The sequence below is a fragment of the Littorina saxatilis genome, linkage group LG12, assembly GCF_037325665.1.
Source record: "Littorina saxatilis isolate snail1 linkage group LG12, US_GU_Lsax_2.0, whole genome shotgun sequence".
Taxonomy (NCBI): Eukaryota; Metazoa; Mollusca; class Gastropoda; order Littorinimorpha; family Littorinidae; genus Littorina; species Littorina saxatilis.
The window spans coordinates 81,091,636-81,107,666 of NC_090256.1; the positions used below are offsets into that span (position 1 = coordinate 81,091,636).

The 16,031-nt window shown below is 41.4% G+C and overlaps 1 protein-coding gene across 1 annotated transcript; it reads left to right on the forward strand.

Annotated features, from left to right (window-relative positions):
* Positions 1–5,670: 5,670 nt before the first annotated feature.
* LOC138982911 (uncharacterized) lies at positions 5,671–13,941 on the forward strand. Its single transcript, XM_070356305.1, has 2 exons — positions 5,671–5,875; positions 7,318–13,941. The coding sequence occupies exon 2, from the start codon at positions 8,179–8,181 to the stop codon at positions 9,379–9,381; it is 1,203 nt and encodes a 400-aa protein (XP_070212406.1). The 5' UTR covers positions 5,671–5,875; positions 7,318–8,178; the 3' UTR covers positions 9,382–13,941.
* Positions 13,942–16,031: the final 2,090 nt, after the last annotated feature.

Here is a 16,031-nt window from a genome sequence, read left to right on the forward strand (position 1 = left end):
GCGAAATGCCTGAATTCTTGGGGCAAACCGGAAATATGCGAAGTGGATGTTAACCTCGACAGGACGTAACTGGCACCTGCGGCTATGTGACCCGTTCGTCTGTCTGTCTGTCTATCTTTGTTTGTTTTCCGAAACGAGACAGAAGTTGTTCCCAAACTAGACCAACTAAGTTATTGAAGTACGGGGGGAGACGCCTCTTTCCCTTTCAACCTGCGTTTCGGCTGCATGTCATGTCTGGTAGGGCTTGCGGATTTGTAGGGATCGCTTCGTTTTAATAAGAACTCTGGAAATCGACATGCGCTCGCGCTTTACACAGCGCACGTGCTGGGGCTTACCGGCGCGCGCAGCGTGGAGAGGCCAGTGTCACGGCTGAGCTCTTGAGGTGAGTGGAATAAATCAGCCGGCGAATCAAGATGGACACGTCTCAGGCCTTGTTGTCCGAGAGAAACTCAAGAGATGAAAGTCGGGTTTCTATTTCTTTTGCATTTCGGCCTTTCCTGCACGGTGATTTATTAATGAATGCTGGTTTTCTGTGAGTAATCTCCCTTGTCGGTGCATGTCGCCCTCTCCAACCCCTCCTGTTATCCCCCCCCTTCCAATATCCCCTCATATCTCCCGCATCTCTTTAATGTTTTTAAATGCCGGTTCTGATCGACCGGGAGTGTTGAGGTGTTTTGTTTTTTTGCACTTCTCATGATGAATGTGTCCAGTAGTAATTAGTTCTCTCAACAAACGTGCACATCAATTTCCTTCCGTCGCGATATAACCTTGAACGGTTGAAAACGACGTTAAACACCAAATAAAGTAAAGTAAATCAATTTCCTTTTTTGCCTCTTGTCCCAGAGGTGCCGTTGGTTTTCTTCCACTGTTCGTGTTTCGATCGAACCCCATGAAGCCCCCACACCCAACTCCTCACCCCTCTCTCACTATTGTTTTTACATTTGCATAAATAATGAGCGGACTTGACTGATTCTCTTTAAACGGTGCACAGCAATACATTTCCTTGTACTATAACTTTTTTCATATCGACAAAACGTGTTCATTTTGAAGGGGTTTTTGTCAAAACACAATATTTTTGTTTTTGTATTGTTTACCAGCACACAATGTGTATTGTTAAATGTACTGTCACGTCGTTTTCTGTTGATTTAAAAAAAATTGTTTGTGGTTCCCAAAATGGTTCCAATCGATTTTCCTATCTGTTTCATGGAATTTTTATATAGTTGTATTATTAGTAAAACGTTAAAAAAAAATTACGCATCTTTTTTTCCTTCCTCTTTAAAAAAAAAAAAAAAAAGACAGAAAGTTCAGACAAATAAAGAAAAAATAATAATGGATGAAACAATGAAAGAACAGAAGTTATTGTGTGTAAGTGAGTATGTGTGAGCGTGGCGTGCGTACGTGTGTGTGTGCGTGCGTGTGTGCGTGCGTGCGTGTTTGTGAGTGTGTATGTGCGTGCGTGTGTGTGTCTGTCCGTCTGTCTGTGTCTTTATGACTGTGTGTGTGTGTGGGGGGGGGGGGTTGTGTGTGTGTGTGTGTGTGTGTGTGTGTGTGTGTGTGTGTGTGTGTGTGTGTGCATACTTGCGTACGTGTTTAAAGAAAATAAAATATGTAACATCCCGCCAAAGCGAATGAGCTACATGTATACTTCACTGGATATTGTTTTTTAAAAAAAAAGCAAAGAGGTGTGGGGGGGGGGGGAGGGGAGGGGAGAGTAGGGGATGGACATTCACGCTTTACACTGTTTTTTGATAACCGTTCCGGAACCAGAAACATTGAATAACTTGACTCTTTTGTGTGGTATCCGCCGCTCGTAACTTCCCGAACCTACACAGACAACTCTTCAATCTTGCTGATCTATGTGACCGACTTCGTTTTTCACGGAAGGGGGGACACGTTTACTAAAAGGGTCAAAATTGTGAAGCTTACCATGCATCGCGTTGACCGTATATTTTGGCCGTTTACCGGTTAACATATCAAAATATCGGAAATACAATCAGCAACTGGTGACACATTTTAATTTCTATTTATTTTCATCCTTTATTTTTCATCCAGTTTTGACGTATTCCCTGTGTTTTAGATTTTGTTTGCGTAACAGAATGACTGGCTCGTGAGTTCTGCCCGTGTTCTTTCTTTGTTTCCTTATTATTTTGTTTGTTTGTTTCTTTCTTTCTTTTTTAATTTCGTTCTTTTTTCTTTCTTTCTTTCTTTCTTTCTTTCTTTCTTTCTATCTTTGAAGCCCTGCTTTTTGTGTTTGAAAGTTAGAACATTGTAAGGAAGCACTTTTCTCATCTAAAAGTGATGGTGCTGAGCAATTGTACGCGTGGCATTTAATTGTGTTGGTTGCATGAGTTCTGTTTTCGTCGATACGAATAAAAAATACAAAATAAAAATCTCTGCATATTTTCGATGTCTGCAATTTAACTGGACCTCGACATTTCATGCTGTGCATGTATCATTTGCTTGTTAGGGTGCTTTCGGGCATTTTTAAAGCTTAGCTAATGAGTATTTACAGGATTCCAAGAAAGACAAAGCGTTGAGAGCATCTCTCTCCCAAGAAAGGAACACAGATCTCTAAACCACAAAAGTATGCATTCACTCGGCAAAGCACTTTTTTTTGTGTGTGTGTGTGGGGGGGGGGGGGGGGGTCCGAAAGATAACATTTTCATTGGCATTTTATAGAGGGAATACTTTCTTGCATTTATTCGTTGCAAGCTGTTTTTCCGACAACACCGGTCCTTAAGCCAGCCTTTGATACATCAACACAACCTCGATGTCAAGCAAATCACCCTGGTAACGACTGATTCAAGCTGAATGCTGTAAACAATGTGTCAGCTGCTTTGCCTCTTTTTTCAAAAATCATTCGTGCATGTACACATGAATGCAGGACTTTGATTTTGAAACTTTCTGTGAAGACAAAAACAAAACTCAAAATACGCATTGTGAACGGTGAAAAAGACGGAAAGAAGGGGGTGTCCCGCGGTTGTCAGACATGCACTGAGTCGTTACATGCGTTACATCACACAAGCTCAAAACAAAACGCAAAATACGCATTGTAAACGGTGAACAAGACGGAGAGGAGGGGGTGTCCCGGTTGTCAGACATGCACTGAGTCGTTACATGCGTTACATAACACAAGCTCTTTCAGCCCTGGCACATTCAAACCCCTTTAAGTAATTCAACACAATTCATAACGATTTTGATCTAAAAGTGCTAGCCTGTCTGGCCTTAAGGGTACTTTCTTTCCCATCTGGACCATCATTTACATTATCATAAATCCGGCCACACTTTTACTTCAAGGGGTAAGAGCATTCTGCTCTTGGACACATACCACAAATCTGCATTCTGTTTTGTTTTGTTTGTTTGCTTAACGCCCAGTCCACCACGAAGGGTTATATCAGGGCGGTGCTGCTTTGACATTTAACGTGCGCCACACACAAGACAGAAGTCGCAGCGCAGGCTTCATGTCTCACCCAGTCACATTATTCTGACACCGGACCAACCAGTCCTAGCACTAACCCCATAATGCCAGACGCCAGGCGGAGCAGCCACTAGATTGCCAATTTTAAAGTCTTAGGTATGACCCGGCCGGGGTTCGAACCCACGACCTCCCGCTCACTGGGCGGACGCCTTACCACTAGGCCACCGTGTTGCGGTTGCATTCTGTTCTATACCTGCTATTTTCTGCAAGGAGTGTGCATTTTTGATGAACCAATTTACTAAAAGAAGTATGTGTCGCCGTTTTGAAAGCTTTAAAACTAAAGCAGTGTAAAGGCTGTATTTGATTGAGTCCAAAGTTGACTTCGCGAAGACTTTGTGAAGTCTTTTTTTTATCGAAAATGCATTGCCAACGCTTCGTGCAGCGAGCTTCGTGAAGTGTACTTTGTGAAGTCTTTTTTGTATCGAAAATGCATTGCCAACGCTTCGTGCAGCGAGCTTCGTGAAGTGTACTTTGTGAAGTCTTTTTTTATCGAAAATGCATTGCCAACGCTTCGTGCAGCGAGCTTCGTGAAGTGTACTTTGTGAAGTCTTTTTTTTATCGAAAATGCATTGCCAACGCTTCGTGCAGCGAGCTTCGTGAAGTGTACTTTGTGAAGTCTTTTTTTTATCGAAAATGCATTGCCAACGCTTCGTGCAGCGAGCTTCGTGAAGTGTACTTTGTGAAGTCTTTTTTTTATCGAAAATGCATTGCCAACGCTTCGTGCAGCGAGCTTCGTGAAGTGTACTTTGTGAAGTCTTTTTTTTATCGAAAATGCATTGCCAACGCTTCGTGCAGCGAGCTTCGTGAAGTGTACTTTGTGAAGTCTTTTTTTTATCGAAAATGCATTGCCAACGCTTCGTGCAGCGAGCTTCGTGAAGTGTACTTTGTGAAGTCTTTTTTTTATCGAAAATGCATTGCCAACGCTTCGTGCAGCGAGCTTCGTGAAGTATACTTTGTGAAGTCTTTTTTTATCGAAAATGCATTGCCAACGCTTCGTGCAGCGAGCTTCGTGAAGTATACTTTGTGAAGTCTTTTTTTATCGAAAATGCATTGCCAACGCTTCGTGCAGCGAGCTTCGTGAAGTATACTTTGTGAAGTCTTTTTTTATCGAAAATGCATTGCCAACGCTTCGTGCAGCGAGCTTCGTGAAGTATACTTTGTGAAGTCTTTTTTTTATCGAAAATGCATTGCCAACGCTTCGTGCAGCGAGCTTCGTGAAGTAGACTTTGTGAAGTCTTTTTTTTATCGAAAATGCATTGCCAACGCTTCGTGCAGCGAGCTTCGTGAAGTGTACTTTGTGAAGTCTTTTTTTTATCGAAAATGCATTGCCAACGCTTCGTGCAGCGAGCTTCGTGAAGTGTACTTTGTGAAGTCTTTTTTTATCGAAAATGCATTGCCAACGCTTCGTGCAGCGAGCTTCGTGAAGTATACTTTGTGAAGTCTTTTTTTATCGAAAATGCATTGCCAACGCTTCGTGCAGCGAGCTTCGTGAAGTATACTTTGTGAAGTCTTTTTTTATCGAAAATGCATTGCCAACGCTTCGTGCAGCGAGCTTCGTGAAGTAGACTTTGTGAAGTCTTTTTTTTATCGAAAATGCATTGCCAACGCTTCGTGCAGCGAGCTTCGTGAAGTAGACTTTGTGAAGTCTTTTTTTTATCGAAAATGCATTGCCAACGCTTCGTGCAGCGAGCTTCGTGAAGTAGACTTTGTGAAGTCGACTTCGCCTAATAAGTACCAGGCTTTACCCACACACAAAATCAATGGGTAACTGGCAAAACTTATAAAAAAAAACCACCCAGATGTTTCTTTTGCTTCCCCCCGTGTAGCTCGTCCCTTCTTTCTTTTTTCTCTTGTCATTTATCAAACGACATCCATCAGGCTATAACAAATTGCATATGATCAGACCAGATGTTCCACGGACCATTTTGTACAAGCACATGACACTGGTGACAAGAAGCAGATGATCCGAGCTGTACAAGGTGCAGGGATGTACCCTACACATAGGTATATACACTATGTGGACGTGTGTTGTAAGTGCATGGGTTGAGGGAGAGGCAGGCAGCCATGGGGAAACATGTTGCTGGCCGATGGCTTGTGATCAGCTGTTGCCGTTATTTTAGCCTGGCCCCTTATCCTTCCTCCCGTACCTGCCTATACCAAGGCAACAGCTTTAGTAAGCCACAACAACCTCAAGTAGAGATAAAACATGCACACATTAACACCGAACTTCACAATTCGCCATTTTCACCCATCCTGCACGACCCATGCAACAAGTCCCCGGCATCCTTCCGGGGAAGACTGGCCTAGTGACGTCTCTCCGTGCACTAATGACGTAAAAGAGATCGTAAAACTCTAGCAGCTACCTCTACGTTGGCTTCTTTTGCGTCACCACAAAGGGTAAGAATAACTAGAACTGTGAAATAATGAATTTTGCCCTGAGATCATGTTAATAACACTTTCTGCTCAGTTTGTATTGAAGGTTGCTCCCTTCGCGTGAAGACCATGACTATATCATGATAGATCTATATGATGATAGATCAATCCAGGCTTTTTAGTCTTCATCGGGATGAGAGCACCTTTTGCACTGAGACACACTCCAAAATGTTTCAGTTTCAGTTTGGCTGCCTTCCGTACAGAATGGGATTTTTTTTTACTTGAATTTTATGCCACCCATTTCGAGCTGCGAAATTAATTGTGTTCATGCACAAAATGATTTGGTTGTTAAATTGTGGTATAGGGTCCAGAGGAAGGATTCTCTTTTCCCATGTAAAAAGCATGGTCAGCTCTGTGATGGTAAACACGATCGTTGACATGGAAAGGAAGGTTTCTAAGCAACAGAGTAGTCAACACTTGAGTCAGGTGTTAGTGCCCCATCTGTCAACAGCATCAAAAGCAGACTAGACGCCCACTGGCACCATCTTCCCTCCAAATTCGACCCGGAATGCCAACTTGCATCATAGTTTTAGACGCTGCGCACACCACCAAGTGTCTTTGAATGAAAAACTATATTAAAGCGGTGAACAGGCCTGTGATGGGCCTCTAACACCTATTAAGTCAAAGTCAAAGTCAAAGTTTCTTTGAGGGTCGTGCCTGATGTCAGAGTATTATTCTTAATACTGTCAGCAGACAGAAGTGGCTATAGGAATTAATTGAAACTATATTTGTGATCCCCCCACTTTCTCGAGTAACGCAAACGCAGAATGATAACATTGCGATAAATATCTCTCTCGTTCATCAATAAAAAATTAAAAAATATTCTGAAGAACATTCACAGCACTATTCAGCTTAACAAGGACTGATTAAGCAAACCCGAGCACTTGCTTGTTGTGTTTTTCTTTTTCTTTTCTTATTTATTATCTTTTTTGTCTGTCTTTCTTTACTCAGTTGTGCGCTTAATCTAATGATGATCTGCGGGATGTCTAACAATAACACAATATCATTCAAACTTGCGTAATTATATGATCTATTCATGGCGAATAACACACATACAAAAAAAAACAATTATACAAACGTGAGTCATGAGGCGGAATAAAGTTTAAAACGATTCTGGTTGAACAGGTGAAAATAATCATCTCGGTACAAGATATTCGGTTTCCGATTTTTAAGCTTCTGTGTTTAATTGTAGATTATACAAAACATTTATTATTGTTTTTTTGTTATACCCATTTGCACGGTAAATGGAAACGCATTAACACCACAATAGTATTAATATATGTTTAAGGATGAATATGTCATGTATAAAACCCGCCACAAAACGTTTAAAATACAAAACAGTCCAAACTACATTACATCAAACAATTAATTTTCTCCCACTGTATTTTTGTTCTCTGTGTCCACAGCCCGCCTCCAAACCAGCGTGCAACAATGACAAGCGGAAGAATCAATTGAGGGAGGCAACTCTCGGCACCCGCAATCTGTGAAGCAGACGACAGACACATCAACAACGGATTCCAATATCGTGAACACTGGGCCAATTTCTCCCGGCCTCCAAGACTGAGGCAGTTCATGAACCAAAGGGTCGGGCTGGCGGATAGTGAAAAATTAATTCCCTATCACCAAACGCTTGCCATCGATTCTGGGAGAGAAGATGAAGCCTCGGCCGCTAGAAGGTGTCATTCCGGCTGCCAAAAACTCCTTCATTTAAAGAAACAGCCTAGGCGGATATTGAGTCAAATCTGCATCTCTGCCCTTTGCGAGGCTGGCAGCGGTTAGTTACGCTGGCAGAGTGAAAGAACAAGCAAAGACTTGAAGCACCGTCTCCGGATTTTTCTGTTGAGCTTTGACTAGACCAGCACCCTTCTCTGAGCTTAGATGACTGTCCGTCTTTAAGTCGTCATTGAAGATAAGATCAAAAGATTGACTCATCTCATGAACCGAATCAGATGTGCAGAAAGAAGAACTTGAACAAACATCAATTCTGACAACGCCAGGATTCGGCCATCCCTCAACCGAAAAAAGTTGTATCCATTTTAAAACCGATTTATCGTAGAGTGGAGCGGAACTGTCTTGAGCTGCTCGTTATTTGTCGCTCGTATTTCACGGCAGCGTCAGAAGAAGCAAAACGAGGACAATCAAAGTGCAGGTAGTAATTGTGCATCAACTCCAGTGTTTGCAATGGACTGGAGACGGCCTCTGCAGTGTGTTATCCACGTGTGTCGAGGTATTACGTCCACAGTAACAAGCCCCGATGTGTGTATGGAATGAGCCACTATTTCTACACGGCCGCCTCTCCCTTCACTCCGCCTCTCTTCATGCCGTCTCTCTCTGACATCCCACCCGTCAGCGAGCCCACCGCAACCTCCTCCTCCTCTTCCTCCTGCTACCCCGAGATGTACCCCAGCGTCGGTGCCTACCCGCACGCGGTCATACCCGGCGGCGGGGAACTGGTCGGGGCGACGTACCACCAAGGTGGAGCGAGGGGCTACGGCCCCGCGGGGGGTCTGTACCCGACCTACCGCCCGCCCTACATGTGGGTGGACCTGGACGACAACCTGCCCCATTACCACCAGAACCCCCACCACCTCATCCCTGGGGCTGAGGCCGCGGGGCTAAACAACCCGCTCCTAAACGGTGGCGGAGGCTACGCCTCCATGGACGCGTCCCGAGGCTACAGCGTGCTTGGGATGGAGTGCATGCCGAAGTCGGACCCCATGTCACGCGCAGAGGCCAAGAGCAGGAAGCGTAGAGTGCCATCCGTGGCTCAACGCCGTGCGGCCAACATCCGCGAAAGACGGAGAATGTTCAGCCTGAACGAAGCCTTTGACAGGCTGCGCCGCCGTATTCCGACCTTCGCCTACGAGAAGCGGCTCTCCAGGATCGAGACTCTCCGCCTGGCTATCTCCTACATTGGCTTTATGTCGGACATTGTCAACGGCGTGGACCCGGCCAAGGTCAAGTTCACCTCGAACCGCCCTTACACCCTCGGGGATTCCGCCAACTTCACCTCCCTGCAGCTGCCTCACCCCAGCGAGATCCTCATGACGGACGACGGTCTGGGTACCGGTGCTATGGACCCTTACCACTGCCTCGCCGAGGTCGACACGGCCAAGAACAGCCTCATCCACTACAACGACCCGCTGCTCAACAACGGTTATGCCGTCGGTGATGACGTTAACGAGGATGGCGCGTCAGCGGCTGTCGTCACTAATGACGTCAACGGTCTCCGTCGAGTCGCTCCAATGACGCACACAGCTCCAAATGAAAGAGAAAGAGACGAAGATGAAGAAAATGAGGAAGGCGAGGAGAGTGGCAGTGAAGAAAACGACGACGATGATGAGGATGAGGATGGCTACAGTGATGAAGGCATGAACAACGATGATGAGGACGACGAACCCAAAACAACTGGAGACAGTGAAAATACTGCTGAGGATACACAAGACACACAATATACAACTGATAAATGAACACAAACTCAAGGATATGTCCGAATTACATCATTGCACGCTTTCAGATTAAAGCGTTTGGAAGGGAATCGTCCTGGTATTTTAACGAAGGACAAATTAAACAAGGACAGACTGAACACAATAATATTCAACAAGTGTCAAACGATTCTACGCCATTGCTATCAGACATTTTGCGGTCACGCCAGATTGAAGCATTGTCTTAGAGTATGTGACTTAAGAAGAGCATCATCAGCGGAGAACGCGGCATATTTATGAAGTAACAGAAGGTGTTTACAGAAATTGGAATGAGTGAAGACTTTCTCTCATTGTCGGAATACAACACTTAACCAAACTGTACGTGAAATTATTTCTGTGGGAGGCTTTCCACAAGTGCTGACTTTTTTTTCAAAGTGAACGAAGCATTTCCATTTTTTCAATGTGATGCCGTGGGAATTATTTCGGAGGTAGTATCCAAATTACTTAAATGTGTATTTTAATGTTTCACTAAACCATCGACTTTATTTATGTTTTAAACAAAAAACGTTATAAAAAGTATTCGAGAACGCGTGAAAGGGAACGTGGACATCATTCCGAAGTCGATTGAACGTTTTTCCCCAAAACATTCACTTAGTGTATACGCAGTATGGAATACTTGACAACATGAATAAACCCATATATCATGGGATTTTCATATACAGTGCGCCTTCATCTTCTGCAAGAAAGTGTCAGTGTTATGTGTGTTAAGTGAAGTTAAAGTACGCCGCAGCTGTAATAATGCGAAACAGAGAGAAAACTAAACTGTTCCGTGAAACGTATAATGATGTGAATAAGTAACAGTTTCTATCTCCCAACCAGCAAGTTATCATTTGCTACACTAACGTGTGCATCATGTGTGCTAAATAGAGGTTGAAGTATTCTTCGTGTTATTAATACGGAACAGAGGGAAAACTTGAAACGGTTGTGCTCCATATAACAGAGAAAAATAATTAATGGGCACATGTGATACGATGTGATGTGAACAAATTCTCTGTGTGTGCAACGCGGATTAACAGACTTCAAACATCGTGTTGTAGTGTGGTGGAAATTGTGCTAACAAAGTGGTCTGAGAATGAACTCATTTCCCATGTGATATGTATGATTTGAAAGGCATTGTGCAATATCTACCATTTAAACCGTATAACACGAAACAAAACGCACAGCCGTTGTTCGGTCAACAAAAATGTTTACCGTGTGAATATAAGTAGTGGTGAAATTCACCGTACAGATGTGTTTAAAGTATTATACGCGGTGGTTCTCCTTAGAAAACGAAGTAGAGCGTTCGCATAGTTATTTCACACAATGTAATTATACTAGCTTCTTTATAACCCCCCAAAAAATTGTTCCTATTTTTATTTTTAACCAATCGTAATTTCAAAACGTTTTTACGCCTTAATCAGGGAACACCTTTGTATTCAATTAAGTGAGAGTATGGTGGAAATTAAATTAACAACATATTGCATGATCATAGACAATAGCAAAATCTAGATGTGGCAGTTTTCAGCACGTGTACGGGAACATGTACGGGTAACGTCATCAAATCTACTTTTTACGTCACGTGTTTTCCAAGATCTGCAGTCTTGGTTGGAGCAAAACAACGTATGATTTGGAACATTGGAGAGAAAAAAGTGAGTCAAGGGTGACACAATAACTACACGTACACGTACAGGTCTTTGCTACACGTTCGATCATATAGAACACTGTAAACGTAAAGGAACACTCCTCGTGCAGCTCGGATCACCGTCTCAGATCTGGCAAGGCTGTTACGTGGGATAAGACCATCCTCCTACTTGGTCACATACAGAATAAGAATAAGAATAAGAATACTTTATTATCTCATAGAGAAATTCAGGCGTGGTACATAACAATAATACAAAAGGGACATTGTTTTTACATAAGACATATAGCACTATATAACAGGGCAGGTTATAAACACACCTCCCACATACCTCTCTGGCCATTCCTTGCATTGTGCTTACGCATTCAGTCATGAACACATCCATGTCTCACTTACACATCGCACACATGGACATTCTTATACGCTCAACCTACCCATTCACACATGGACATTCGACCACGCTCCACTTACACATTCTTATACGCTCCACTTACACATTCACACATGGGCATTCTTATATGCTCCACTTACACATTCACACATGGACATTCGACTACGCCCACAAAAGGGGCAGCCTGGGTGTTCTCAGTGGGTTTTATGTGGATGAATTAATTTTTATGAAATAAATTCATTTGACAAAATTCCAACTCACCGCAGCAATCTGTCAGTATGTTCATTTTTACATTTAGTCAAGTTTTGACTAAATGTTTTAACATAGAGGGGGGAATCGAGACGAGGGTCGTGGTGTATGTGTGTGTAGGTGTGTGTGTGTGTGTCTGTGTGTGTGTGTAGAACGATTCAGACTAAACTACTGGGCCGATCTTTATGAAATTTTACATGAGAGTTCCTGGGTATCTTATTTTCGATAAATACCTTTGATGACGTCATATCCGGCTTTTTGTAAAAGTTGAGGCGGCACTGTCACACCCTCATTTTTCAATTAAATTGATTGAAATTTTGGCAAAGCAATCTTCGACGAAGGCCGGGGTTTGGTATTGCATTTCAGCTTGGTGGCTTAAAAACTAATGAGTGAGTTTGGTCATTAAAAATCGGAAACTTGTAATTAAAATTATTTTTTTATTAAACGATCCAAAAACAATTTCATCTTATTCTTCGTCATTTTCTGATTCCAAAAACATATACATATGCTATATTTGGATTAAAAACAAGCTCTAAAAATTAAAAATATAAAAATTATGATCAAAATTAAATTTCCGAAATCGATTTAAAAACTATTTCATCTTATTCCTTGTCGGTTCCTGATTCCAAAAACATATAGATATGATATGTTTGGATTAAAAACACGCTCAGAAAGTTAAAACGAAGAGAGGTACAGTAAAGCGTGCTATGAAGCACAGCGCAACCGCTGCCGCGCCAAACAGGCTCGTCACTTTCACTGCCTTTTGCACTAGCGGCGGACTACGTTCAGTTTCATTCTGTGAGTTCCACAGCTTGACTAAATGTAGTAATTTCGTCTTACGCGACTTGTTGGTATATGTGGAAGTGGGGGGGGGGGGGGTGCTCTTATCATATATTAAGGCCTGGTAAGATCTGAGACGGAAAGCCGAACTGTTCACACGGGAAGAAGTGTGCCTTTAAACGCAATGCACAAGACATATATAGGGCTTAACATTAAAAATCCTCCTCACACCTCCAAAAGTTAAGAATGCAGCTTGAATATTTTTTTATGCAACAGTTTTTCCTTTTATTGTTACATGTTTGTCTACCATAATTTACCATTATTATTTTGACATTATTTCAAACTTGTTATATTAAAATCGTCCGCCAAATTTCATTTGCTTTTAAGAGTACGCTCATAAGCTTAGCTTGTTGTGCTCCATGTTCCTAATTTCATGTACGCGGCGATAGTACCAACGACATTTATTGAATAAACTTGTTTAAACCAACAGTTTTTCGCCATTTAAGCGAAATCATTTTAAACAGAGAAAGGCGCTGACCATGCTTTAAAATAATGTTGAGGGATGTCGGTTGGCGTCGGCGGTCGACAAAACGCAGAAACTTTTCTGATTTTGCCCAAAACTTCACCGTTGTTTCGGCACGTCTTTCGTAATTGTATTCCGGTAGGGAAAAGGGGACACAAAGGACTGCCTTATAGATCGGAAAAATACCGAAACTCTTACGACCATATTTGGTCATTTCGGCAAATTTTCCGAAGGAAATAAATCTTTCCAACATCTCTGAGGAGACAGGTCTATTTCAGGTCCAACAGAAACTAGGTCTAGAAAACAAAAATGCAAACTATTATATTGTTGTGGTGTTATTCTTATTTTAGAGTGTTGTTTGTTGATTGTATCTGAGTCAAACTGTGTGACATTCTGTGCTTGGCTGTTTGAAACAAAGAATTGTAAATAATATATGAATTTATTTTTCAAAGTGTTGATGCCAGCAATAATTATTTCACTTCATTATCCATCAAACATTCAGGTATTTAAATAAATTATCACCGCTGTAAGAATCAACCAGTACAGGCGCAAACTTTAATACACAGTTTTGTTAATTTTACCGTGGAAAGTATTAACGCAATGAGTTATGACAAAAACGGCATACATGTACACTGTAATGTGATATCATTCCATGGCATACAACATAATATAATGTAAAAAATAAATGCGTGATAAAAAAAACCACCATATGCGCTGTACGTATTATAATAATATTTTGAACAACAACAACAAGATACAACAAAGAAAGGCGAATTCAGCCAATAAAAAAAATGAAGATTCTTATTAGCCTAACACTTTGCAATTCACAAACTTAATCCTCACCTCTGCTACTCGTTTCAGCTTTTACTTCATTTACATGAACATTTTCATCAGCATTATCAGCAATATGTGCCAAAAGAAGGGTTTGTTTTGTTGGGAACTTTTGGACTGAAAGTAATGGTTTTAAAAATGAACAAAAATAGCCATATTTGTGTACGTGTCTTCCTTTTTTCAGATGTGTGTGTGAGAGATGTGATGGGGATGAGTTGAGGGTGTTAATGTCGGTGTGTGTGTGTGTTTGTGACTCTGTGTGTGTGTTTGTGACTCTGTGTGTGTGTGTGTGTGTGAGTATGTGTGTGTGTGTGTGTGTGTGTGTGTGTGTGTGTGTGTGTGAGTATGTGTGTGTGTGTGTGTGTATGTGTGTGTATGTGTGCGTCTGTCTGTCTGCTAGACTCTTTGTCTGGGTCTGTGCATATGATTCATTTTCATGACCCTCTGTAAGCCACCATTTCTCTGTTTTCGTTTTAAACAATTCCGTTTCAACTTAATATTTTTCTGTCAGTGAATGTATACCTATTTGTCAGTCAACATTGAAATAATTTGTTCTCTCAATGCATTTATGAGTTTTGCTTTCCGCGAATGTTTCAAAGTACATGTTTATCAATTTAAAAAAATTATTTCATGTAGGCTTACGTTTGGATGATCTATTTATTTACATTTGTTTTAAATAGTTTTTTTTCATTTGTTTCTTTCTTTCTTTATTTATTTATTTATTGGTTTATTTATTTATGTATTTATTTTTTATCTTTTTATCTTACTATTTATTTATTCGTACATATTTATTTGTTACTTCATTTATTCACTTATTTACCTATTTATTTACGTATTATACTTTAAAGGTATACGTTTTCGTTCACGCCATGAGACTAAAATAAGTGCGAGGAATTGCTTGTCCCTATCTTGAGTGGTGAAAAAAATGCGTTATTGATATGATTATACGTCTTCACACACACACACACACACTCTCTCTCTCTCTCTCTCTCTCTCTCTCTCTCTCTCTATCTATCTTTCATCGAACCACCGACCACAACTTCAATCATCACCACCACCTCCACCACCACCACCACCATTGCCAACACCACCACCACCGCAAGCTGTTGTATGCCACCTCAGTCAGCATCAATAGACCGCGCCGTAAAACCTTATATTAAACATCGCACAAAACATGAACAGCCCAGCGGGATATCGATTCCCCTTTATTTTTCAGTTTTGCGTGTTTAAACAAAGGTTGCTCCGTGTTGTGTTTTTTTTTGCAGATACCGTGAATATCAATTAAAACGGGACACAAATTTATGCACTTTAAAATTGTGCGAATCGGTGTTAGAATATGTTTTATTGTGGTTTTTAGTTAATGGTGTCACGCTTCCACTTATTTGATTAATCTGACAAAATTGTGGTAGTCAGTCGTCAAAAATATGGCGTGGAAAAATACCTTTAAAACTTCGCTTTATAGGAGAGAACAGAGAAAAACGCACCTGCATGTTTTTAGTTCGCGTGATGCAAGAAACTATTTTAACCTTGGTGATAAAACCACAAAATAAACAAGACACGAGAGTGCCTTTCAGAAAAGAATCAAGCTTGAGTTGACTTTCAAACATGACTGATCGCCCAAACAAGCACCAACAACCAAACGTTTGCATTAAAGGCACTGTTTTTACATTTAGTCAAGTTTTGACTAAATGTTTTAACACAGAGGGGGAATCGAGACGAGGGTCGTGGTGCGTGTGTGTGTGTGTGTGTGTGTGTGTGTGTGTGTGTGTGTGTGTGTGTGTGTGTGTGTGTGTGTGTGTGTGTGTGTGTGTGTGTGTGTGTGTGTGTGCGTGTGTCTGTCTGTGCGTGTGTGTGTGTAGAGCGATTCAGACCAAACTACTGGACCGATCTTTATGAAATTTGACATGAGAGTTCCTGGGTATGATATCCCCGGATGTTTTTTTCTTTTTTTTGAGAAATACTTTTGATGACGTCATATCCGGCTTTTTGTAAAAGTTGAGGCGGCACTGTCACACCCTCATTTTTCAATCAAATTGATTGAAATTTGTGTAAAGCAATCTTCGACGAAGGCCGGACTTCGGTATTGCATTTCAGCTTGGTGGCTTAAAAATTAATTTATGACTTTGGTCATTAAAATTCTGAAAATTGTAATATGTTTTTTTATTATATATAAAACGATTCAAATTTACGTTCATCTTATTCTACATCCTTTCCTGATTCCCAAAACATATAAATATGTTATA